At 46.2% G+C, this 27,906-nt stretch overlaps 1 protein-coding gene across 1 annotated transcript; it reads right to left on the bottom strand.

The window, feature by feature from the left end:
• Positions 1–26,362, bottom strand: SPIRE2 (spire type actin nucleation factor 2). The gene is made up of 15 exons (XM_069739009.1): positions 26,056–26,362; positions 10,728–10,771; positions 8,239–8,583; positions 8,100–8,168; positions 6,758–6,922; positions 5,904–5,990; positions 5,704–5,827; positions 5,102–5,265; positions 4,192–4,408; positions 4,003–4,115; positions 3,799–3,933; positions 3,628–3,695; positions 3,281–3,308; positions 3,055–3,170; positions 1–2,293 (listed from the first exon to the last, which is right to left on the bottom strand). The coding sequence occupies exons 1-15, from the start codon at positions 26,300–26,302 to the stop codon at positions 2,086–2,088; spliced, it is 2,130 nt and encodes a 709-aa protein (XP_069595110.1). The 5' UTR covers positions 26,303–26,362; the 3' UTR covers positions 1–2,085.
• Between the last annotated feature and the right edge of the window lie 1,544 nt (positions 26,363–27,906).

Here is a 27,906-nt window from a genome sequence, read left to right as displayed (position 1 = left end):
GAAAAAGAAATCCCAATCTTTACTGCAGTGCGACATTTTATGACGAGTGCGATCAGGGAGATGCAATTACCTTAGATACATGTACATTATATATATATTTACACAATCATTCAGTCTTTACATTTTTATTTTTTTTTATTTTCTTACAAAAATAGGATTTGAACCACCTGAGGACGGCTCGAGAACTGGCGAAACGTCGCCCTGCAACAGTTAATCAGCTCGGCCAGTCCTCAAGGGGTTAAATCTCAGCCGGCGCACCTGTACTTCTCCATATTAAAGGTCCTGTGTAGCGATACAGCCTCCTGTATATAACCAGAGGGAGTCTGGGAAGCGGATGAGGCTGCATTAAAAGACAATTCAGGACGATAGGACGGCACATGCAATAGGGACAAGGCAGAGGATACTGTGAGGTTCACACCGGGTCGTGAGTGCAACTGAACTCCCCTGTGAACTGGAACATCCATGCCTTAAAGGCAACTCAACATTATTTTTGCTTTTTGCTTGGTCCAGATAATCTACACCCCAAAATCCTACTGCTGTGAGACCTGGTGATATGGAGGCGTGAAGACAACTCCATGTCCTGTACATAGGAAAATACTGCCTCTGCTGGTCACACGGGGTATAGCAGCAGGATGATCATGACTATACCCCTGCAGAAGAGCCGGACCCCAGGTACTTAGGGGGGCGATCCACTTATACCCTTTAATATCTGGGGGCTGTAATCTCTCACATCAATCCCCTTCTATATTAGCAGATTTTCACAGTAGTGATGCCTGCGCACATTAACTCCCCTGCTATTGTAAAACTACAACAACAAACCCTAAGGTCACTTTCACCCCAGTGTAATACAAGCACATTTCTGTTCCATTAATATGGCGAATTGTCCCGCCCGATTGTGGTTCTAATGACCCAAACCAGCAATAGCGGGCAGTGGGTGGGCGCCCAGTCGGGCTGCGACATTCACCCGATATGTGAAACTAGACTCAATGTGTAATGACACTTAACGGCCTTGCAGTGTGCAGCAACCCTGTGGCCTCGCAGCGGTCAGGGCATGTTGGGAGGTGTTTCAAAGCGGCACAATTCTGCAGGATTTTTTTTCCCATGGTAATGTAGAAATTTTGCTTACGGAAACTGCTTTTCTGGCAATTACCTAAAATGACATTTTACATTAGAAAAAAAAAACTGTCACGAGGCTCAGTGACCAGGCTGGAAAACTTCCTTGCACCCCCATCATATGTAAAACCACTGGGTCTAAGACACAGATGTCATTACTGGAGGTTATACATTTTCAAATATGTTAGGAAATTGCTAATTCCTAATATTACGTTCTTGCACATAAATATGTAATTTTTATCAGCTGTAAATGCCGCTGTTCTCCTGAATCTGGCGATGTTTTTCTTTTGCTCCTGAGCCCCTCCATTCACGAGATATGGCCCTTTCTTCCCCATACATAAATCTGATCTCTCAGCCAAGTGGGAGTCTTCTTGGGGACCACACCCACTTGCCAACAAGACTACAGTTATAGATGGGGAGGAGGAGGCCATATCTCAGGAACGGAGAGGAGCAGGAACGAAAGAAAAACAGCGCTGGATTCAGGAGAACAGCGGTAATTACAACAAGTAAAAAAAAAATAAGACATTCATGGAATCAACATTTAGTACGGATTTCACTTAGGGCGTATCCAATTTTCAGTTCAGTGATCCACGGGACAAATTCGTGTAAAATTAGTCTATAGGTGGCGATAGAGGGACTGATTTCTGGAGACCCATGGTGTATTAAAATGAGGTTTCAGGAGCAGTGTGGGCACTGATATGACTCAATGATCCATCTGATGTCCCTGGTGACCCAGCACCTTCCTCAGGACAGGTCTTCCCTCCAGGACCAGCGATGACACCAGCTCCTCTCCTCAAGGCATCTGCTCACATCAATCGGTTCATTCAGTATAAGCATCATATTATACATAGGAGAGGTTATAAGCACCTGGGTTAGGAGGGGTTAACATTTGCTCCCCTCCTCCCACAGGACTCTACATTAGCGGGAGGGATCGGTGTGGGGGGCAGAAGGTGCGACGGCTGCGCCATTTCATCACAGTTTCTTGACTGTCCGATATTGGGGGTGAGAGGTCCCCGGTCGGGGTCTGGTGTTTAGGATGTCCACACTTTTTCGGCTGGAGCAGACCACGTCGCGGATGAAGCAGGCGCAGTCCGAACACACGTCCTTCAGAACAGAACCCTGAGCGTAGATGTGGGGGAACTGACCCTCGACGTTCTTCCAGGACAGGCCGCTGCAGGACCTGGGCAAAAGTGGAGAGGAGCATTACTGTGATGGGGCAGCATTTAAAGGGCAATTCCAGTTATGTATGCACAGATTTGTCCATAAGGGGGCAGCATTACAGCAGTTAGAGGGGTATTCACATCTGATAAAATGATGGCATATTTATTGATCTGGGACCCCTGAAATTAGATATCCGCGGCATAACTGGATTACTGTTCAAGAGTTTCGCTCTGGACACCAGGTATTCATGGAACGGCAGCGCTGGGTGTCCAAGAGCGCCGCTCTGTAGGGAAAAATGCAGCACTGCAGCCTCAAGGATAAATGACAAGGATTGCATGGCTATTTTCTTCCACGGAGTATGCCATTACTATACTGCAGCTCAGCTCCATTCACTTCAATGGGACTGAGTTGCAATACCAGACACATCCTGTGGTCACAGGTGGCGCTGTTTCCGTTAGAAAGCATATATTTTTTTTTTTTCTCCAATTCTGGATTTTATTTTTTTTCTAGCAACTAAAATTGTGCTGATGTCTGTTGTCAGCTCTTTTCCCCCTGCTAATTGCATTTTGTTCAGCAGGGGGCGACAATGAGCACAAGGTAAAAACCTTATCCCAAAAATAAAAAAGTAAAATGCAGCCACGTGCAACTTTTTTGGGGATCGTCAGAACAGAAGCGTGTTTTTTTGGGGGGACGCTGCAATGCAGCCGCACTGATACGTATTAATGGCCGTGCATTAGAGCCACCGTCATCTTCGCAGCCCGAAAGTAAATGGATACTCACTGGAAGGCATCCCGCTTCTTGTGAGCATTTCCATTTGTGCTGATTACTCCTTGGGGGGTCTCGAACCCCACACTGTAGACCGGGATGTGCCCCAACTTCTTGGCGGGAAGCTTCATCTAGAATATATCCATAAGTGCGCAGCAAATATACATTAAAGTGACAAACTATCTGTCCGGACTGGGTCATGTAGTACCACAAATACCACATTTCCCACCTGCAATCTTACCTTAACACTACAGGAGCCACAAGCAGATCTAGAAATAAGAAAAATGAGTTTTAATATTTCAATATCTCCATACGTCAAAGCATTATAATCCATGAAAAAAAAAACCCTAATTGTGACTTGCAATTCTTCAAGCAACCACCAGATGGCGAAAGAATGCTAAGAATTCACTTGGGGACGGTGCTGCAAAAGTTTTCAAACAATCCCTCAGTAAGGAAAAGAGTGAGTTAGGCAAAAAGATGGTAAAACGTGCACCGTCACATGGTTCTAATAAGGACAAATCTGGAAGTGGGTGACAAAGTGCAAGTACAACAGTTCATCCATCCGTCCATAGCGTAGGAATCGCTCACCTTTTACAGAATAGACAATTCGCAGGCCAAGAGAACAGAGGGAATTTCGTCCGGCAACAGCAGCAAACCTAAGGAACGAAGCACGAAGGCCGTGAGGATCTGATTGGCACAAGCCAATATGGCCGACAGTGCAGGTTTTCGCATGATGGTGGTGGTTGTCCTCCTCCATACCTTTCCTTTCTTTAGGTTGGTGTACAGCTCTTTGCTCTGCAGAAACTTCTCCATCTCGGCCTTCACCAGCACACGCCGCACGTTCATCACCTCCTCCACGGTCAACGCCAACGTGTCCACCGGGTGACTGAACTCCTGCAAAAAAAACATTACAGTCAGTGACGCCATCCGAGACCAGAAGACACAAAGAAAATGTAGACGTACCAGCCAACGATGGCGGGAGCTGCTGTCTGCGGCGGACTCCGGCTCTGCCTTCTCCTGCACGGAGCTGAGGCTGGGCGATGGTGATCCGGGGCTGCCATAGTCTGAGTAACCCACTGTAAAGGGAAATGTGCCATTACCGTACATGCACAGAGGAAAACCCCGCACAGAGGGGACGCAGCAGCCGCTTACTCAGATGCCGATGCAGGGGCCGCTGCGGGGTGGTCATGCTGCCAGATCGCGCCCGAGACTCCGGTCCTGGCTGCTCTGGAGTCGTTTCCCTCTGTGGCCGGTGCCCCATCTCAGTCTGTAACTGTGCCAGGTCCTGCTCCGAAAAGGAGCGGTCACGTTTCAGGGGCAAAGGAGCACTGATCACCCGCCGCAGCTCAGAATTGGGGGAGTCATCATCCTGGGGGAAGACGGCGATACCTCAGGGTTACAGCAGAATTGTGGGGGGAGTCACTTTTATTATATACCCCACTCTCCTAAATGCCCTGATATTACAATGCATCAGGCAGTGTGGCCGGTGCTCAAGGGTGAAGACACTGGGGGCCGATAACATACATGTCACTGTGTACATACATTACATTACTGATCCTGAGTTACATCCTGTATTATACCCCAGAGCTGCACTCACTATTCTGCTGGTGCAGTCACTGTGTACATACATTACATTACTGATCCTGAGTTACATCCTGTATCATACTCAGAATAGTGAGTGCAGCTCTGGGGTATAATACAGGATGTAACCCAGGATCAGTAATGTAATGTATGTACACAGTGACTGCACCAGCAGAATAGTGAGAGCAGCTCTGGAGTATAATACAGGATATAACTCAGGATCAGTAATGTAATGTATGTACACAGTGACTGCACCAGCAGAATAGTGAGTGCAGCTCTGGAGTAGAATACAGGATGTAACTCAGGATCAGTAATGTAATGTATGTACACTGTGACTGCACCAGCAGAATAGTGAGTGCAGCTCTGGGGTATAATACAGGTGTAGTACTGAAGCCCGTTGCACAGTCACCCATTTTCCAGTCTCCATATTGGCACGTGTTTGAGCCTTAATCTTTCCAGGTGAATATTCGGGTCCTTGTACCTCAGACAGATTCATCTCCTCCATCTCTGCCAGCGTGGGAGCCTTGAGCAGTATTCGGGGACGAGCCCGAGGGGCCGCAGCGTCCGGGACTGAGAGGTTGATACAAGACGTTGACTTCTTGTCAGCAGAATAAGCGTCCACGATACACGGGAGCGAGCCAAAGCCTGACAGAGAACCGGAGATAAAACAGAAAAATGGGACAACGGGCGGGTGAGAAATGGGGTCAATGACTATACCGGCAGCGAGATCGGAACGTAATGTCCGGAGACCTTTCTCCATTTGCGGCTCATTTACCCTGGAAATAAGAGGATCCGGCATGTACAGTGGGCCGCCATTCTCTTACCTGACACATGAGTTGGGAAGCCCCCATACAAATCAGATGGTCGTCAGACGCCACCAAAAATATGTTAAATGTCTCTGGGGGTCTTTACATGCCTTATGGCCCCGTTACTTGCACTATAGTTAGGATATTTGAGCCTCATGGATGTTTTTAAGCTCATTATGGGGTTATTATTTCAGCAGTATGTGGCCGTAATATTGGAGCAGAAAAAGCTTAATCCGAGCCTGATCGTCCATCTTTTTTTAACCCTTCGCCACCGCACCTTTCTGTCCTCGCCTTTCCGTGGGCACAGGACGCAGTTTTGGCTCTTGTTTAATCTCCTCCAGAATCTTCTCATGGAGACTAATTGGTCTGAGCGGCAACGGGGGAAGATTCCTTTTCGACACCTGCAGAGAATAGAAGCGATCAGTTTACAGACGGCGCTGCTCCGATCAATGACTGACATACGACGGTCTGCCTCACCGGCCTCAGAGGAGGACGAGATCTGATGAAGTCCAGGATTAGTTCATGTGCGTCCTTCTTGACCTTCGGAGCAATGTCTCCACCGACCTGTGAAGAATTAGATTAGGATTGCAAAACCTGCACAGTGGAAAGTCTCTGCAGTATGTGGATGAGATCGGATCCGCGTGGATGTGATCAGCTGAGGCCTTTCCGACATGCATACCCAACTCAGAACTCCGCCAGACGTCCATTCTTTACTTGCTTATTCTGTTTTGTTTTTTTTTTGCACACAGGAGAAACGGCTAACACAGTCATGGTAAAAATAAGCACAAAAGTCAAGCAGAGCGCTCCACCATTTCCTGCAGTCCCATAGACATGCAGCGGAGGTCTTCCATTTAAGTCGAGGCTCTGCAGACGACCCCATTTTCTTGACTTCTGGGGGTACTAGCAGTCGGATATACACTAATCAGTAAGTATGAGTAGCAGATAACTCTCTGGGGAATAACTCTCAGTGATGAGCAAACGTGCTGGGATAAAGTGTATCCGAGTGTGCTAACCGAGTCACTTTGGCATGCTCGAAAAACATGTTCATGTCCCCGCGGCTATTTGACAGCTGCAACACAGGCAATCCCTGCTGTCTAACAGCCGCAAGACATGGACAAATTACTCGAGCACGCCGAAGTCACTCGGTTAGCACACTCGGATACACTTTATCCCAGCACGTTCGCTCATCACTACACTTACACAAGCGCCATAGTGGGCAATTCTGACGATTTGGTAAGGGAACATATATGGCGGTTCTGAAATCCCAGCAAAAAAAATTGCGCCAAAACCTCAGCACATTGCACGAAGCCCCAGAGTTACTTTGTACTCACCATGACCTTGCGCAGTTTGTAGTTTCGTGCCCTGATGTCCTGCATAAGCATCTCAAATGGAGTGAGCTGGTACTCGGTGGGCAAAGAGTTAAACGTCTTCTCCCGCACCTTCTTCAGCTGTACCCCATGTCGGAGGTCTCTCATCAGCTGCACCCACAAACGTGCCTGTAGAGCGCAAGACACCAGGTGTGATGTGCACAGCACCGAGCACACAACAGGACGCGCACAGCCGTGAGACGCGCACACAAAGCACAGCACATACTGCACAGCACCCAGCACGGAGCAGAGAGCCACACACACAGTGACCGTAGTATGGCGGGACACACAACCACCGCAGGACATGGTGATGCGGACATGAAGGACTAGCAGCACTCACTCCATGCTCAGGGATTTACACAGGTGCCTCTCTCAGGATGTCTCCAGGATTAACCCATCCAGCTGCTCTCATGTGCAAGGAGCTTCCTATTCCAACCAGAAGGTTGGGGCTCATCACATTATATCAAGTCCGAGGCTACACCCCACCACGGCATTATGCTCCAGCACCAGAAACCCCCACTTCTCTGATGGGACCCTACTCCATTTTTCCAAAGCCGCAAGATTTTGCCCAAACTTTATCCTACTGACCAGAACTGATGGCATCATAAGGACCAGGTTGGGATCTCCAGACATAAATATGACACACGCTCACGCTCTGCATCCATATAGTTTTCTCGCTCCATCACAAAATCTATTAGTTGGGGGTGCACGGAATTGCACAGGTTCAGACAAATCGGATAATTTTTTTTTTTTTTTAACTTGGGTCACGTTCACACATATAGAACCACAAATGCATAATAAAGGGGTTCTGCTGCACCTCTTATTTCACCACTGGACAGAGTCACCATATTGGATTTTTCTAATGCAGGGGTTACACCGTCCTCAAAAAAAAAAAAAAACAAAAAAAAAAATGGATAAATCTTTACTTCTCACAGACATTGGAAAAAAATGTCCGGGAATTTAAGGTTGGCACTGAGCAGAAAAGTTGCAGAGTCAGCTTTCCGACACAGAAATGAGAGGCGCTGCAGAGACCCTTTTAGAAATTAATACCTGGAGGTTTTTGTTTTTTACTTTTTCCACCCTTATATTTCTTTGCCTAGATGATGCACAAAAGGCCGAAACTGCACACCTCCGACATCGCAGGTGAATGGTGTCACAACCAGTTGGATTTTTTGCAGCCAACTTATGGGTCACGATGCAGCCGCGTTCACCTGCATTGTACTCCATACCAAGTTCTTTGCCCACATGACCCGTGTCGTGGCCAAAGCCGCCAGACCTATCGTGAACCCGCATCCTTCCCGCTCACCCAGTCTGTGTTCTGCAGGTTCACCAGTCCGTCCGGTTCCATCTCCTCCACCTTCATCTTCTTCAGCATCTAAGAAATTAAAACCAACGTGTTATCCGGGATGTCATCAAGGACAGGTCATGGGGGGCTTCACTCTCACCTCTTTGGCTTCCCGTATTTTATGGAGAAAAGCTTGAAGCTCCATGGTCTCTGCAAACAGCGCCCTACACACCGCCTGGTAGTGGACTGATGCCTCCAGGGGCTCCGGGAGATGGGATGCACAAAAGCGCAAAACTGCTGAAAAACTCCGCACCACCTTTGGAGGCGCTTCCTCATCTTCATCCTCTGTTCCTTCATAACCTTCGTCTGTCATGACTCCCTCGGAGTCACTGGCGGCCATGAGGTCTATGAGCTGCTCCAACTGGGGGCTGAGCTCTCGCTCCTCGCTCTCATCGAGACCCCAGTCCAGTGCCCGGTAGATGGTAAAGCCCAGACATTGCACCATCTGCAGAGAGGCAAGGAGGAGACATAACAAAGTGAACCATCTGCAGGCCACCGTCTTCTCTTCTGGACAAGATGGATGATCGTAGCAGTCATTACCTGCCGCCCTACATTACAGGTCCGCCATTGCCTATTTCCTATAAATTTCCCCGATCGAGGTCCAGAAATAACATCAGGGTCATTTTCATTGCTAGAAGATTTCCTATACCATGTCCTTACCCATACCCCACAGAATCCCCCTGAATTACCCTGCCAGAACAGTACAGCCATGTTCACACACAGTTTTTTAATGTGTTTTTTTAACTGCTCTAAAAAAAAAGTTGAAGAATCCCACTAATTTCTATGAATAATCCGCTTTCCTGTTCATATGAGAAGTTTTTTGGGTTTTTTTTCGCAAAAAATTGGTGGAAAAATAATCACGTCTTTGAAATCCACTCTAAACTAGGTAGTATCCAATCAAAAGGCTGCAAATAATAAAAAAAAGTCCTCCAAAACCTTCCCTAAATAGGAGCGTTTCTTTAAAGCGGTTTCCGCTTGAAAATTTTGGCCTTAAAAAAAAAAAATGTGAACATAGCCCATTACTTCCAGCATGTCCAGAGGTAAGAAGGCAGCAAAAAAGGGGATTACAGATAAAAGTGACACTCAAATCTGAGGCTAAATTCACACAATGCATATTTGACGCAGATTTATCACATGTATAATCCTCAATTTTTTTTTACAGCACCAGCAACTTAAAGGGGTTGTCCACTAGTCGGTCATCTCCTTCTCAATCCCTGTGTTTGTAAAATAATACTCTAATACAATGATACATCACCTTTTCCCAGCCAGTCACCTCTTATCTACATTGAGAACAATAGAATTGGGCATGTTGAAAACCAACATGCCCATTCCTTATCAGAACGCCTATACTCACCTCTGGTGCCGGTGCCTTTCCAGCGATGCCGGCACTGCCTCTCCCGGGGCTTGCGTAACATTATTATGTCATGCGATCCCTGAGGTCAGTTAGCGTCTGCTTCACTGTCCCCTCCATCGGACATCCGGAGGAAGTGAAGGAGCAGTCGCAGCTCTCACTTCCTCCGGATGTCAATTGTGTCCGAAGGAGGGAAGTGCCTGCTAATTGGCCACAGTGATCGCATGACATAATAATGTTACGTAAGCCCCGGGAGAGGCAGTGCCGATATCGCTGGAGCAGTGTCGGCACCAGAGGTGAGTATAGGTGTTCTGAGTAACAAGGATTGGGAATGTTGATTTTCAACATGCCCAGTTCCATTGTTCTTGGGGTAGATCAGAGATGACTGGTTGGGAAAAAAGAGACGTATCATTGTCTGAACCTGTGGATGTCTAGCAGAGCTGGAAGACGACACTTGTGGCTAATGGTGGCTCAACTGGTTATCATATGCAGTTTTACGTTGAGCTTATGGGGGAAAAAAGGTGGCCGATAACCACATGGTCATTGCAAAAATCTCGGTCACTGCGGTGTTGGTGCCGTTTCAACACGATTTTACCGCATGCATAGCCCTAACCTAGGCTTAGTTAATTAAAAGTCGTAAGTAAAAATAATTAAAAAGGCAACATGAACATGCTGGAACTTATGGTGTCGCGCTAGCTTGTGCGCTTTTCTTTCTTTCAAGATATAACATAAAAATTTCACGTGTAATACAGTGTGAGTAGGAAATAGGGCAGAGCTGTCTGTGAATTAGTGGATTCACCGCAGTGCAATTATCCCATTATAAATGTAAGACTAATTATAATCTTATCCAAATAATCTCATCATTAAAATTCTCTGATCTACGGGAAATTAACATGTTTCCCGTAGCGGAGCGACGCTCGTAGCTTGGGAAATCGGGAGTGGAAGTAAGGCTGTGTTCACACTGAATTTTTTGTGGAGGTCAAAAATGGCGAATTTTCAAGCGGAAACCATTTTGGGTAATGCTCCTTTTTGTGGATCATGAATTGCTGATGTAAAAAAGCTGAGTGACCGCCTCTATCGGAAAGGTCATATTGGCTGTCACCCAGCTTTCCCGGGAGCAGATGTCACAATTTAGTTTTCAACAATTTGAGAGAAGGGAATGATTCAGAAACTTTTTAGAAAGATGCACAATTCCCACACTTGGCGGGCAGGTTATCTGATCTGGTCATAGATCTTACCTGGGTCTCTGTGAGTGATGAAAGGGCGGCACTCCCAGTGATCCCTGGAGACAGAAAAGAAGAAAACGTATCATTAGAGCGGAGAATATTACTCCTGACCTGCTATAACATGAGCTACTCAGTCCCTGGGGATCTGTACTGGATATAGGACCTACAGAGAACAAATACATTTACTGGCCCAAAAAAATACCCTATGCTTAAACTTCTTAATCACATTTGGGCTGCGATAAGAGGCAATTAAATGGTTAATCCTTGCACTGGTAATGGTGGGGCATGTGCCCAGGCAATAACTATAGATAAGGTGATGGCACGCTCCAACGCCTTCCATGAATTCACTGTTTGCATTACACACAGCGTCCAACACAACACAAGCCAAACACTGAACATGAGGCCAATATCCTGCTCTGACAGCCATTATAATGGTGAGAGGCCCACACATTGTATTGAATCCACAGATACTTATATATGTATCACTAGTATGACAGCATCACTCTGATGCAGCATCTTTAACAATAACCACATCCTTATTGGCAGGTTTGTGCCCCTTTTAGCACTAAGCCCTTGGAGCAACATCTGGATCCCTTAAATCTACATCACTGATGATCAGGATTACTTTGTGCATAGACAATCAGCTAATCGTCATCCTTAAAGGGGACGTATCATTTACTATAAATATGTATTTTATTTACCTGGTGTAAATGCCGCTTTTCTCCTGAATCCAGCAATGTTTTAATTTTGTTTCTGTGCTTCTCCATTCCTGAGATAGGACCCTGTTTTTCCTGCATGTAAATCTAGTCCTCTCACCAAGTGGGCGTGGTCCTCAACATTTAGCTGTGGGCATCTTCTTGAGGACCACGCCCACTTAGCTAAGGGACAGATTTTACACACAGGGAAGAAGGGGTCATATCTCAGGAATGGAAAGAAGCAGAAAAAAAAGAAAAACAACGCCGGATTCAGGAAAACAGCGGCTTTTACACCAGGCAAAAAAAATTGACTATTTAATACTCCCTTATCTACCAGCATTCTTGGCTCCTTTTCTGATGAGCCAGTCTGTCGATGACATTGCACCAGGCTATGTATGAGGCAGTTCTCAGGGCTCTTATCCGGTGGTCATCGATAATTATTAACATGGTCCGTGGACTGGATCCTGATAATTGATTTGCACCCTCTACCACCGTGTGACCACCTAGTAAGCAGGAGGACCACTGATCGCAGCGGGAGGTAAAAAGAGCTAATCTATGACAAATGTACAGACACTTTTCAGCACCAAGGTGGTTCCTCAACGGGTCAGACATTGACTTACAGGTAGGCAGTAGAGATACAGTGCTCTTATGTCTGGCGGAGAGCTAATTTGCTTACTTTTCCCAGGTAGTATTGCCTGTAAAATCTCCGGAAGAAGAGCCGAGAGCAAGGTAACCAAGAAAAGCTGATGGTGAAATGAGAATCGTGACTTTATACAAATACGACACTCGCCTCTTGTTTGTTCCAAAGTCGCTTTAAATACTCCATATAAAGTCAAACATCCTACACAAACACGACAACGCTGCCAGATCCTCCGCCGCAACGGAATCCATCATAAGTGTGTGCTCAGTATCAAGAGAGCCCTGCAAAAGCCTCCATCACACAGGATAGTCTGACCATCCATTATAAGAAACATCTGCTAGACAATGCTTGAGCCGGCGCTGCAGCCATATTTGTGGTGAGGAAGAGACGCCATTGCGTGGCGGTAGACCAGTCGATGTTGTCATATATAATTAGGTACTTGTGGAAAGAGGAAGAAACACAAACACACGGCAAATAAACATAAACACGGGGTGCAAACCTGATGTGAAACTCCAAATGTTTATCATAGGGTCATCCACAATGGACAGCTCTGTATTGGGAGTCCTGATAAAGGGACGCTGCCGTACAACCTCCATGAGAGCGCCTAGAGGGGAGCTGAATATGGGGGTTCATTTCATGGACAACAGCCTGCATGAAATGATGATTTTATGATGATACATCGCTGGCAGCTGTACGGCATTTACCTCTTCAGGAGCTGCGCGGCGCCTCGCGTGTTAGTAATGGTAATATTGTGATAGCGTGCCGTCATGTTGTGACACCTGAGTAATGTCAGTGATATGATAGGCGTGGAGCTAGAATCAGCCACATGCAATATGATTAGTGACGGATGTGGAGTCACCTAAGCAAACACATCTCTATTAGTAAAGCCACGCACCCGACCATAGGTGGTGTGCCCCCCATAACAATATATACATTCAGACCCTTGCCACCAACACAATTTTAGGACTTAAATGATTATTCCCATTTTGTACGGTGGATACGCTATCACTTTATGATCTGACATCAGGGACAAGGTTCCCTTTTATACACCAGCACTGCCGCTGCCTTCTGTTTCATGATCCGTGGGGGTCTCAGAGCTGGAATTCCAACGGAATATAAAGTGATGGATATCCTAGTAATATACTATTACTTTATAAAATGGGAATATCTCCTTAACAAGGGTTTTACGACCAAGTGTTGAGAAAGTTATAAAAATAACACATGAAGACCCCTCCGCTCCATCTCTGAATTTCCAGTGGTTCCCGTGATGATGGTAGCCCAGCAGTGGTCTCACGTGTTGTCATACCGTTGATGTCTGCATGTACAAGTGTTGGGCTGCAGACAGTGGCGTAACTTGAAACTCATGGGCCATTATCTGGAGCAGCGATGGGGGCAAGTCCTACCCCATATTTCCCAAATCAGTACCCTGAGATGATTCCAATATGCCATACGCCTGATACCACTGTCTATTACTCTTCTCATTAATACGCACCCTCATTACCATACTATCTGCAATCAATATTATTATTATTATTTCCAGAAAGAAAACAGCCTAATTCATAAACCCGCGGTCAGACAGGTTTGGGCGGCTCATTAGTTAGGAAAAAGCAAAACTCATTAAGGGCAATTACACCAATCAAGAGAATAAAACGGCAGCATGTGCAGAGAAGATGCCGTACATGATGGGACAATAGCGCATGACCGCTCCCTCCAATAATATCCATCTATCACTTATGTCTTTACCGTACCTGCTCTGTTATATAGCGCTTGAATTTATAAACTATGGGGCGGCATTATCAGTATGGAGTGTTGCACAAACCGTCACATCATCAATATCCCTCTAAATTAGTTCTCATGTCCCATGTTCATTTTATTTTCCAGGGGGTTAACCACAAGGGCCCAGCAGCGCCAATGCAAAATATGTAACAGGGCTGCCACTTAGCATTTATAACACTTGTGTCATCTTATGTGGCACAAGGGACTTGGGGCACCCAGGACTGATTGTGGTTCTGCCCCCGAGGACCCACATCAAATCTAGGGTGAGATGCTCTAAGCGTCTGAATACAGGGGGATTTTTGCTCCCTGATGGGTGCCTATAATCCAGTTGCTTTTTTTTCTCTGTTGCCGATCCCATTTGCTATTTTTTCCTCCACCATTTGTGTTTCTGTCAGCGACGCTCTGTGTTTGCGAAGCTGGAAATATGAGTCCTGTCTACACTTCTAAGAAGTAATAGAGCAGAATGTCAGCGACTTCAGACAATGCAGTCGCTCACGGTCCATTAACCAGAACAGGTCGGGACAATGAGCACAGAGGAGCCGCGGGCGGCAGCCGCCAATGCCGACGCTGTGGTTACCACATTCATTTTTGGGGGCCCAACACCATCATAGAGTAGACATGCATGTGAGGAGGGGTAGGTATCCTGATGTCAGCCAGATGTTGCCGTGCTAGTTAGAGAACTGTGATCAGATGATCGGCGGTGGTGCTGGATGTCACTCCCCCATCGATCAGACATTGATGACATCCCAAGGATAGACCATCAATGTTAGAACCTGAGAATGACCCTTTAACGAGGCGTCATACATAACTGAACGTCCGGTAAGGTTTCCTTTAGTAATGCCATCAGGCCTGATGCTTCTTATAGATCCATCTACGTATAGAACTGTATTCGGGGCCTGGGAGAAGCCGAGACAGAAGTTACGCACAGAACTCTGCACACTCAGCGCTTCAAAGCTTGAGTCAGTAGAAATCTAGAAATCCTGCCGAGTGCAAATTATCCGGTTATTATCTCCTTATTACAGGTCACCTGGGAAGGAAATGAGGCAGAGAATTGTGCCGGCATCATGTATCGTTAGCTGTGTTTTCTATAATGACATTTCTTTCTGAAATTCAGGGCCAAAAGGAGCTGTTTCACCATAGATCTTCAGGGGCGCACCGCTCCCCTACCTCCCGGCTTCCTGCTTTGCGGAGGCGGTGCGCCCCTGAAGATTGACAGTTCGGTCAGCAGCGTGGTTGAGCCGATGCTGCCAGCAGAGGCGGCTTAGGGTCCGGATCATTGGAGGAGGAATCCGGCCACCTTCAGAGCAGCGCTCTATAGAAAAGAGCTTATAAGAAAGAAAATTGATGATAAAAAGGTGACCAAACGCTGGTGAAAAACAGTCAGCAGATAAATCACTGATGTCTGAACAAGCCCTTAGGGTCAGGATTCTTATCCAGTGATATACAAGCAGTTGTATTGTGGTCTTTCCAAGGGCTCGTTCAGACTGATCGTCTTCTTGGAAAAATGTTTGTTGCGTGCACGACTTTGGGCCATTTTACGGACAATAGACGCATCCGAGGCAGATGAGCATGTGGAGCCAATCCTTTCCAAAATTTGCAGAGGTGACTTGCCTAATTTTTTATTTAGCCACATTAACCTGACCTTATTGGAGGGTTGGGGCCAAATTGGATAGAGGGTCGTTTTTTGTAAGCAGCCACTCTCGGTGGCGTGCCTGACCTTAGAGGTGATGTCTGACAGTCCTAACTTGGTACCCACTGTGATGCCCATTTTTTTCATGATAATGCCCCTCCTGTTAGTTTGGAAGGACTGATCGGTCCAATGGGCGTCTGTGTTCTGCGGACCATGCTGGGCGACTCCTCGGTGCCCTCTCTGTCTATAATTGATGTCCCCATACATCATCCACACAAGGCTCTGAAATCTCACGCCAGAACCATTGATCAGAAGACCTGTTGGAGGGTAATATAAAGGGATTCTTTTGCACCAGTGCCATTGATCAGAAGATCCATTGGAGGACAGTATAAAGAGATCCTCTGCACCAGCGCCATTGATCAGAAGACCCATTGGGGAAGTATAAAGGGATCCTCTGCACCAGCGCCGTTGATCAGAAGACCCATGGGGGAAGTATAAAGGGATCCTCTGCACCAGCGCCGTTGATCAGAAGACCCATTGGGGGAGGTATAAAGGGATCCTCTGCACCTGTGCCGTTGATCAGAAGACCCGTTGGAGGGCAATATAAAGGGATCCTCTGCACTTGTGCCGTTGATCTGAAGACCCATTGGGGAAGTATAAAGGGATCCTCTGCACCAGCGCCGTTGATTAGAAGACCCATTGGGGAAGTATAAAGGGATCCTCTGCACCAGCGCCGTTGATCAGAAGACCCATGGGGGAAGTATAAAGGGATCCTCTGCACCAGCGCCGTTGATCAGAAGACCCATTGGGGGAAGTATAAAGGGATCCTCTGCACCAGTGCCGTTGATCAGAAGACCCATGGGGGAAGTATAAAGGGATCCTCTGCACCAGCGCCGTTGATCCGAAGACCCATTGGGGGAAGTATAAAGGGATCCTCTGCACCTGTGCTGTTGATCAGAAGACCCGTTGGAGGGCAATATAAAAGGATCCTCTGCACTTGTGCCGTTGATCAGAAGACCCATTGGGGAAGTATAAAGGGATCCTCTGCACCAGTGCCGTTGATCAGAAGACTCTTTGGGGGAAGTATAAAAGGATCCTCTGCACCAGTGCCGTTGATCAGAAGACCCATTGGGGGAAGTATAAAGGGATCCTCTGCACCTGTGCCATTGATCAGAAGACCCGTTGGAGGGCAATATAAAGGGATCCTTTGCACTTGTGCCATTGATCAAAAAACCCATTGGGGGAGTATAAAGGGATCCTATGCACCTGCGCCATTGATCAGAAGACCCGTTGGTGGGTGGTATATAGGGATCCTATGCGTCTGCGCCATCAATCAGTAGACCCATTGGAGGACAGTATAAAGGGATCCTCTGCACCTGTGCGGTTGATCAGAAGACCTGTTGGGGGTTATAAAGGGATCATCTGCGCATGCGTCAGCTTGAAAGCGTAGGATTTCATGAGCTGTGCAGATGATTCTGGGGACGTCATGCATATCAATTACAGTCGGGGGGAGGCACAAGGTGGGCACTAATCATGGTCCACTCATTATGGCATATGGGGGCAACTTAGGTGTGCTAACGTGATAGCGCCAGTTTTGCAAAAGGGATAAACAAAACAAGTTGGATGAGAATAGGAAACCATTTCTGCTTCCAGAAACAGCGCCACTCTTGTCTAAGGCAGGGGTCCCCAACTCCAGTCCTCAAGGCCCACCAACAGGTCATGTTTTCAGGATTTCCTTTGCATTGCACAGGTGATGCAATTATTACGTGGGCAAGACTAAGGAAATCCTGAAAACATGACATGTTGGTGGGCCTTGAGGACTGGAGTTGGGGACCCCTGGTCTAAGGCATACGTTTGGTACTGCATCACACTTGGATGTCGCTTAGATGTAATACCACAAATAGGCTGTTGCCATTTGTGGCGCTGTTTCTGGGAAATGCACTGCTATGGCATATTACAGTCAGAGCCATATCCTAACTGCATTAGCGGAGAGAGCACACATTTCTACAACCCCTCTGATTTCTCCTGAAAGCTCCCGCCGTGCCCTAATGCATTCGTCTGACATGGGAAATGCTATTTCCTGGATGCATTTAGCGGGGGGGGCTCGCTGCGTGCCGAGGACGACGGCCTTTTACCTCGCACGGATGTCAGTTATGTAACAAGAGGAAGAAGAATGTAAAGAACGAGGCTTCTGTATTCTGCCGGAATCGTGCACCAGGGGACGGGTATATCAGTAATGGGTCAGTGCTGCCGTCACAGGCGTTGTCCATTGGTGCCATTTTTGGGCCCCCATTTTCAGCATGAGGGTGGTCTCCCAAGAAGTGCACAATAAATGTGTCAATGCATCCTTAGTGAAGCGGGTGCAGCACTACTGTGGAGCTTTGTCCTCTTCACCATTTTATCCAAGCACAACAGCGCCCCCCACACCATCTGGCTATTCAGGGAACTGCAGCGGAGCTTTGTTTATGTAAATGGGTTGGTTACCAAAATGGTCTCATTCAGTAAGAGCTAGAAGAGATATTGAAAAGAAGGAGAGACTTAAACACAAATTATATTTAAAAGCTGCAAAACTTCATTTTGCAATTAGTAAAGTGTTTTTTTTCCTGGTCTTGATATATGGGTATCGTTGTATAGATCTTGTAATTACGAGCAAATCTGCAATTTACTGCTTTTTTAAATTTTCAGCCGTTCTCGAGATATTAACACTTTTCTCTTGGTGACAGCTCGTTGCCTCGGAGGCCGACCACCGCTGCTAAACAGTAGAACGTGCATAGAGCTTATATAAACAGTAGAACATGCATAGAGCTTATAAACTCTTTGCTGTCAAGCTTGTAAGTGCTTTTTTTTTTAAGCTGGCCATGATCCCTATTACCTCCTACTCCTCCTTGCTTAAAATATAGAAAGCAGCGGTGGTCGGTTTCCAAGGCAACGAGCTGTAAACAAAAATAAAAGTGTTCATATCTCGAGAACGGATTGAAATTTTAACAAGCAGTAAATTGCAAAAGTGCTTGTTTTTTTTTACGAGGATTATTTGACAATATCCAGCTATGAAGTTGGGAAGAACCCTTTAAGTGAAATCTCATACTGTGTTATATGAAGGGAGAGAGCACGAGTCAGCTATCTGGTGCGCTCTGCCCTCTGTACGAGGATGAAGCGCAGAATGCAGTTTGTCTAGTTTGCAATTACAATGTCGTCGACCGACGGCAACGGCACAAATCTGCATTTCATCGGACAGATATTCCCTGGGAATGACTGTCCTGAGATTCTGAGCTGTCAGGAAGACATTAGCAGAAATGATCGGCGCGGGGCTCATTTGCTGCACTGGCAGCGCGGTGACGTCTGGCGGTCGCCCTCTGCATAGTGTGACATACATCTGTCTCCGGCGCTGCAGAGGCAGGTGGGGGATGTGGAGCTGAAGGCTGCTGCATGGCGCAGGCTGTGGACTGTAAACAATGGGCAGGTGCCGAGCCGTCATCAGGGCACCGATGCCCCCAAACAGTAAAGTAAAAAGTGCACCCAGGTGCCGAGATCTGCAAACCGTGCCAGGCTTGGTGTAACCGTACACTGCCAGGAATAGATCCTACACTGCGGTCACATAATGCCGCACCTCCGTCATTAATACCAAGATATTACTAGGACACAAGGGGTTAATGCAGTTACGCTATATGCAGGAATTAAAGGGGAACGTTATCTGTCCGTCCACCTCTCCGGAGGACCCAGAACGTCCATTGACTTCAATAGGAATTGTGTAATGCTGCATCTGTCCTGTGGTGGCGCTGTAGGTGAATTAAACACTTGTTCTAAGGTTGCAGGCGATCACTTGGGGGGGTCCCAGCCTCGGACCAGCCTGTCATTGCCGCTTTGTATCTTTCATGTCCAGGCTCACCTACAGATGTAGCAGAGCCGAGCGTGCTATATTGCTATATCTCTGGACGCACAGATACCGCAGTCCTATGTAAAATCGCAGCTTTCAGTTTGCTATATCATCATGAGCTCTGCTACATCAGTACAGCGCTGGCGTCTGATCTTTCCATTCTTCCCAGTAATTTCTCAGAAATCAATACGACCTTGCACTATTACTACTCTCAGCGTTCTGCGCGGCGCTCCGACGTCCTGAACCATATGATGATTGTTGCTCTAGACTGTTAAAGGGGATGGTCCAAGAGTAGAAAAACATGGCTGCTTTACTTCAGACACAGCGCCCCACCTGTCAACAGGTTGTGTGTGGAATTGCAGCTAATTCCATATACTGTAAATGAATAAGGCTGAGATGCAATACCACCCACAACCTGTAGACAGAGGTGGCGCTATATTTAGAAGAAATCATGTTTTTCTACTCCTGTGCATACTCAGACATCAGCGGAACCACAACGAGAGCTTTTATTGGAGCCCTGGGCATCTACAGCGGCAAAAACATTATGTCCAAGCACCACATTTAAAAGGGTGTAACCAACACATACTTTTTGGCATTTTAACTATGTAACATGTATCATTGGTTTACGTGCAGGCTTTGTTGGACCAGGTGGACAACAGTAATTGGTATGCTTTGTTGGGTCTAGTAGACAATTGTGGTGGGCATACTCTGTTGTGTCTGATGGGTAATTGTGTGGGCATGCTCTGCTGGACCTGATAGATAATTGTGGTGGGCATGCTCTGCTGGACCTGATGGGTAATTGTGGTGGGCATGCTCTGCTGGATCTGATGGATAATTGTGGTGGGCATGCTCTGCTGGACCTGATGGATAATTGTGGTGGGCATGCTCTGCTGGATCTGATGGGTAATTGTGGTGGGCATGCTCTGCTGGACCTGATGGATAATTGTGGTGGGCATGCTCTGCTGGACCTGATGGATAATTGTGGTGGGCATGCTCTGCTGGACCTGATGGATAATTGTGTGGGCATGCTCTGCTGGATCTGATGGGTAATTGTGTGGGTATGCTCTGCTGGATCTAATGGATAATTGTGGTGGGCATGCTCTGCTGGATCTGATGGATAATTGTGGTGGGCATGCTCTGCTGGACCTGATGGATAATTGTGGTGGGCATGCTCTGCTGGACCTGATGGATAATTGTGTGGGCATGCTCTGCTGGATCTGATGGATAATTGTGGTGGGCATGCTCTGCTGGATCTGATGGATAATTGTGGTGGGCATGCTCTGCTGGACCTGATGGATAATTGTGGTGGGCATGCTCTGCTGGACCTGATGGATAATTGTGGTGGGCATGCTCTGCTGGACCTGATGGATAATTGTGTGGGCATGCTCTGCTGGATCTGATGGGTAATTGTGTGGGCATGCTCTGCTGGACCTGATGGATAATTGTGGTGGGCATGCTCTGCTGGACCTGATGGATAATTGTGGTGGGCATGCTCTGCTGGACCTGATGGATAATTGTGGTGGGCATGCTCTGCTGGACCTGATGGATAATTGTGGTGGGCATGCTCTGCTGGACCTGATGGATAATTGTGTGGGCATGCTCTGCTGGATCTGATGGATAATTGTGGTGGGCATGCTCTGCTGGATCTGATGGATAATTGCGGTGGGCATGCTCTGCTGGATCTGATGGATAATTGTGGTGGGCAATGCTCTGCTGGATCTGATGGTAATTGTGGTGGGCATGCTCTGCTGGATCTGATGGATAATTGTGGTGGGCATGCTCTGCTGGATCTGATGGATAATTGCGGTGGGCATGCTCTGCTGGATCTGATGGATAATTGTGGTGGGCAATGCTCTGCTGGATCTGATGGTAATTGTGGTGGGCATGCTCTGCTGGATCTGATGGTAATTGTGGTGGGCATGCTCTGCTGGATCTGATGGATAATTGTGGTGGGCATGCTCTGCTGGATCTGATGGATAATTGTGGTGGGCATGCTCGGCTGGATCAGGTGGACAACAGTTTGTTGGGTCTGGTAGATAATTGTGGGTATGCTCTGTTTGAATAGGTCGACTACAGTAGTGGGCATTCTCTGTTGGGCCTGGTGGATGATTGCAGTGAGCACGCTCCATTAAACCTGGTAGAGTACAGTAGTAGGCATGCATTGTTAAACCAGGTGGATAATTGTGAGCATGCTCAGTTGGACCTTGGTCTTTAAAGTGAACCTGTCACCTGAATTTGGCGGGACCGGTTTTGGGTGATATGGGCGGAGTTTTCGGGTGTTTGATTCACCCTTTCCTTACCCGCTGGCTGCATGCTGGCCGCAATATTGGATTGAAGTTCATTCTCTGTCCTCCATAGTACATGCCTGCACAAGGCAAGATTGGATAACCATAGTGGGCATGCTCTGTTGGACCTGGTGGTGAAAGTATAAAGGGCGCACTACACCAACAGTTTCCCAGCCCCCTATAGGAGAGTGCATACACCTGTCAATAGTGTGCCACCTGTCTGGTGACTGATCTGTAGGGACAGTCTATAAAGTGTATATATAGATATATATATATATATATATATATATATATATATATAGTATGCAAATAGCCATGCTCCCCCTGCAGTGTGTATATACATGACTATGATATATGATATGTGATCTGCTATATGATATATAGTGATATCTGCAGTGTATATACATGACTATGGTATATATGATATGACATGATATATGATATATAGTGATACCTGCCGTGTATATATGATGTGACAGGACTATGATATATATGATATATAGTGATACCTGCAGTGTATATATGATATGTGACAGGACTATGATATATATGATATATAGTGATACCTGCAGTGTATATATGATATGTGACAGGACTGATATATATGATATATAGTGATACCTGCCGTGTATATATGATGTGACAGGACTATGATATATATGATATATAGTGATACCTGCAGTGTATATATGATATGTGACAGGACTATGATATATATGATATATAGTGATACCTGCAGTGTATATATGATATGTGACAGGACTGATATATATGATATATAGTGATACCTGCCGTGTATATATGATATGTGACAGGACTATGCTATATATGATATATAGTGATACCTGCAGTGTATATATGATATGTGACAGGACTATGCTATATATGATATATAGTGATACCTGCCGTGTATATATGATGTGTGACCGGACTATGCTATATATGATATATAGTGATACCTGCCATGTATATATGATGTGTGACAGGACTAGGCTATATATGATATATAGTGATACCTGCAGTGTATATATGATATGTGACAGGACTATGCTATATATGATATATAGTGATACCTGCCGTGTATATATGATATGTGACAGGACTAGGCTATATATGATATATAGTGATACCTGCAGTGTATATATGATATGTGACAGGACTATGCTATATATGATATATAGTGATACCTGCCGTGTATATATGATATGTGACAGGACTATGATATATAGTGATACCTGCCGTGTATATATGATATGTGACAGGACTATGATATATAGTGATACCTGCCGTGTATATATGATATGTGACAGGACTATGATATATATGATATATAGTGATACCTGCCGTGTATATATGATATGTGACAGGACTATGATATATATGATATATAGTGATACCTGCAGTGTATATATGATATGTGACAGGACTATGCTATATATGATATATAGTGATACCTGCCGTGTATATATGATATGTGACAGGACTATGATATATAGTGATACCTGCCGTGTATATATGATATGTGACAGGACTATGGTATATATGATATGACATGATATATGATATATAGTGATACCTGCCGTGTATATATGATATGTGACAGGACTATGCTATATATGATATATAGTGATACCTGCCGTGTATATATGATATGTGACAGGACTATGATATATATGATATATAGTGATACCTGCCGTGTATATATGATATGTGACAGGACTATGATATATAGTGATACCTGCCGTGTATATATGATATGTGACAGGACTATGGTATATATGATATGACATGATATATGATATATAGTGATACCTGCCGTGTATATATGATATGTGACAGGACTATGATATATATGATATATATGATATATAGTGTTACCAAAATCCCGCACTGTCTGTCTGCCATTTCAGCCTTCTTTTCTGCTCGCTTTCTACAACTGAACATGGACAAAACAGAATTCATCATCTTTCCCCCATCTCACTCTACCCCTCCACCAGACCTATCCATCAATGTCAATGGCTGCTCACTATCCCCAGTCCCACACGCCCGGTGCCTCGGGGTGATCCTCGACTCTGCCCTCTCTTTCAAGCCACATATCCAAGCCCTTGCCTCCTCCTGTCGTCTCAAACTCAAAAATATTTCCCGGATCCGTGCTTTCCTTGACCGCAACACTGCAAAAACGCTAGTGCATGCCCTTATCATCTCCCGCCTCGACTACTGCAACCTCCTACTCTCTGGACTCCCCTCTAGCACTCTGGCACCACTCCAATCCATCCTACACTCTGCTGCCCGACTAATCCACCTGTCCCCCCGCTATTCCCCAGCCTCTCCCCTGTGTCAAGCCCTTCACTGGCTTCCTATCGCCCAGAGACTCCAGTTCAAAACCCTCACACTGACATACAAAGCCATCCACAACCTGTCTCCTCCATACATCTGTGACATGGTCTCCCGGTACCTACCTACACGCGACCTCCGATCCTCCCAAGACCTCCTTCTCTACTCCCCTCTCATCTCTTCTTCCCACAACCGCATCCAAGACTTCTCCCGTGCTTCCCCCATACTCTGGAACTCTCTACCCCAACACATCAGACTTGCGCCTACCATAGAAACCTTCAAAAAGAACCTGAAGACTCATCTCTTCCGACAAGCCTACAGCCTGCAGTGATCCTCAACCTACTGAACAGCCGTACAGCCAGCTCTTCCCTCTCCTAGTGTATCCTCACCCATCCCCTGCAGACTGTGAGCCCTCGCGGGCAGGGTCCTCCCTCCTTATGTACTCGTGTGCCTTGTTATCTGCTCATGTTTAATGTATTTGTCTATATTTGCCCCGTATTCACATGTAAAGCGCCATGGAATAAATGGCGCTATAAAAATGTATAATAATAATAATAAATACCTGCCGTGTATATATGATATGTGACAGGACTATGCTATATATGATATATAGTGATACCTGCCGTGTATATATGATATGTGACAGGACTATGATATATATGATATATAGTGATACCTGCCGTGTATATATGATATGTGATATGTGACAGGACTATGATATATATGATATATAGTGATACCTGCCGTGTATATATGATATGTGATATGTGACAGGACTATGATATATATGATATATAGTGATACCTGCCGTGTATATATGATATGTGACAGGACTATGATATATATGATATATAGTGATACCTGCCGTGTATATATGATATGTGACAGGACTATGATATATATGATATATAGTGATACCTGCCGTGTATATATGATATGTGACAGGACTATGGTATATATGATATGACATGATATATGATATATAGTGATACCTGCCGTGTATATATGATATGTGATATGTGACAGGACTATGATATATATGATATATAGTGATACCTGCCGTGTATATATGATATGTGACAGGACTATGATATATATGATATATAGTGATACCTGCCGTGTATATATGATATGTGACAGGACTATGATATATATGATATATAGTGATACCTGCCGTGTATATATGATATGTGACAGGACTATGGTATATATGATATGACATGATATATGATATATAGTGATACCTGCCGTGTATATATGATATGTGATATGTGACAGGACTATGATATATATGATATATAGTGATACCTGCCGTGTATATATGATATATGATATGTGACAGGACTATGATATATATGATATATAGTGATACCTGCCGTGTATATATGATATGTGACAGGACTATGATATATATGATATATAGTGATACCTGCCGTGTATATATGATATGTGACAGGACTATGATATATATGATATATAGTGATACCTGCCGTGTATATATGATATGTGACAGGACTATGGTATATATGATATGACATGATATATGATATATAGTGATACCTGCCGTGTATATATGATATGTGATATGTGACAGGACTATGATATATATGATATATAGTGATACCTGCCGTGTATATATGATATATGATATGTGACAGGACTATGATATATATGATATATAGTGATACCTGCCGTGTATATATGATGTGTGACAGGACTATGCTATATATGATATATAGTGATACCTGCCGTGTATATATGATATGTGACAGGACTATGCTATATATGATATGACATGATATATGATATATAGTGATACCTGCCGTGTATATATGATATGTGATATGTGACAGGACTATGGTATATATGATATGACATGATATATGATATATAGTGATACCTGCCGTGTATATATGATATGTGATATGTGACAGGACTATGCTATATATGATATATAGTGATACCTGCCGTGTATATATGATATGTGACATGTGACAGGACTATGCTAGTATACAGTATATACACCGTGCATACACTCGGTTCCTCTCCTCCCGCCGTCAGACCGTCCGCTCCCCGGCAGCGCTCCCCGGTGCCGGCTGCACTCACCTGGGCCGCCCGGACTCTCCGGCACCGCGGTGACCGTCCCATCCCGGTGCAGCAGCAGAGACGCCGGGTCCCGGATCCTGCTCCTGGGCCCCGGGGGCCCCTCCACCAGCCCCCGGGCACACTGGTAGCACACGGCCCACGCCTGCTCCTCATTGATCGGCTGCTCGTAGGATTTCAGCACCTCCTCCAGGGACAGCTCCCCGCGGCCCCCCGGCGGCCCCCCGCCGCTGCTGCTAGCCTGGGCCATCCGGCAGCTCCATCACCGGGCGCACACCGGGCGGCTCCCCATCACACGGCGCTCCGGTGCGGGCATGTGCAGGCGCCGCCTCCTCCGGGCCCTCCTACCGGGCACTGTCATCGGCGGGGGGAGGCGGAGCGGGGACGGCCACTATATACACTGTATATATATATATATATGGGGTGAGCCCCGGAATCCGCCGCTCCTCTGCGTCCGTTCTCACTTCTCATCAGATAACGGATCCGTCTTTGTTCCGAATGTGAAATTCCCAAGTGTGCAGTGAACAGAACACACTGGGGGCTCATCTGCTGGGACCGGGGGCTACAGGGGGCGTCCATATGCTCTATGCAGGGGTGCACTAACTTTTTGTACTCCAGTGCTCTAATTGGACATGCAAAGAAATGGCGTGACCATCCCTTTAAGAGCTATAATAACCCAATATCATAGTGATCTGAAGGTTCTGCCAATAGGATTGCACCGAGCTGCAGTTCCAGGCGCTGCCTACAGCCAGGAGGGGCGCTATATATGTATGTATGTGTATATATATATATATATATATAATGCAGATTTCCTCCTTATGTGATACAAAGTGACAAGGGAACAGCGCACAGAGCGGCCCATCCCAGGGCAAAGAGCGGAGCGTGCAAGATAATGGGCGTGATCTGTGTGCACTGTATTATACAGTCTGTATACCGGTGACTATGATGCCACTGGTCGCCCCGTGTACTGTACACACAAGCCAGGCCCATAGATACAGCCGCAGAGCCAGTCTGCTCCCCACGGGCAAACAATGGGTCACAGGGCGTGCCAGCCGGGCGCAACCAGCGATTACACAATGCCACACGCACCACAATACCAAATGAAAACTTTATTTCCTGGAGCAGCGCCACACCTGAGCTCAGGTTGTGAGTGGTATTGCAGCTCAGTTGTCGGGCAGGTGTGCTGCAACCATATTCCTAAGGACTACAACATACATGGTCGGGGCCCCTCTGCTAACCAGCATGGGGGGCTCACGTTTTGGTGGGCTTGGCATTCCCATGGAGCGGACCATGGATGCGGGCCTGTGATGTGACTCCTTACTGGGTCCCTACATGGGGCAAGGACCCGAAGTTGGGCCACAATTCTGCCGTCAATCTATTTAACTACGGTGATTGCTGCACACGGATTGTAACCAGCCGCCGAGACCAATATGTCAGTAACTATATCCTGCCATGGGGGCACGGAGGAGAAGCCGCCATCTCGTCATCTCTCCAATACATCCACCTCTATAAAGTGCGAGGGGCGCAGGGCGGTTATTGCTTGATTTTTAATGAATTCATACTTCTTAAAAAAAGGCGTTCCGCAGCAGCTTAGGCGTGCATTATGATAGCACATCTCACCTTCCCTCGGAGGAGAATGAGGAGTTTTGGTGACTTTGCCCCTCTCTGTCACATCTAAGGGGCCCCATACACAACTGATCGATAGTTGGAGCAATCTGCCATCTCTTCCGGCTCCTCCATACAAAGGAGCATTTTCTCTATGTTCTTCATGAGAAAGACACTGCCATACTCCTCTGGCGGCGACTTATCTCACCAATAACAAAAGGATCTGCAGTCTAAAGTTGGACCTGCCGG

This window comes from Ranitomeya imitator, chromosome 9 (genome assembly GCF_032444005.1).
Source record: "Ranitomeya imitator isolate aRanImi1 chromosome 9, aRanImi1.pri, whole genome shotgun sequence".
NCBI lineage: Eukaryota > Metazoa > Chordata > Amphibia > Anura > Dendrobatidae > Ranitomeya > Ranitomeya imitator.
Note: the sequence above shows the minus strand (reverse complement) of the source record. Positions and strands in the feature narration are given on the sequence as shown.

What these genes read in the sequence shown, in the direction of transcription:
- SPIRE2 (XM_069739009.1), bottom strand. Translation starts at nt 26,302, where the DNA reads ATGGCCCAGGCTAGCAGCAGCGGCGGGGGGCCGCCGGGGGGCCGCGGG. An exon ending in GGAGAGTCCGGGCGGCCCAG is followed by an intron (nt 10,772 to 26,055) that starts GTGAGTGCAGCC and finishes TTCTGTCTCCAG; the next exon opens with GGATCACTGGGAGTGCCGCC. An exon ending in AATTGTCTATTCTGTAAAAG is followed by an intron (nt 3,309 to 3,627) that starts GTGAGCGATTCC and finishes TCTTATTTCTAG; the next exon opens with ATCTGCTTGTGGCTCCTGTA.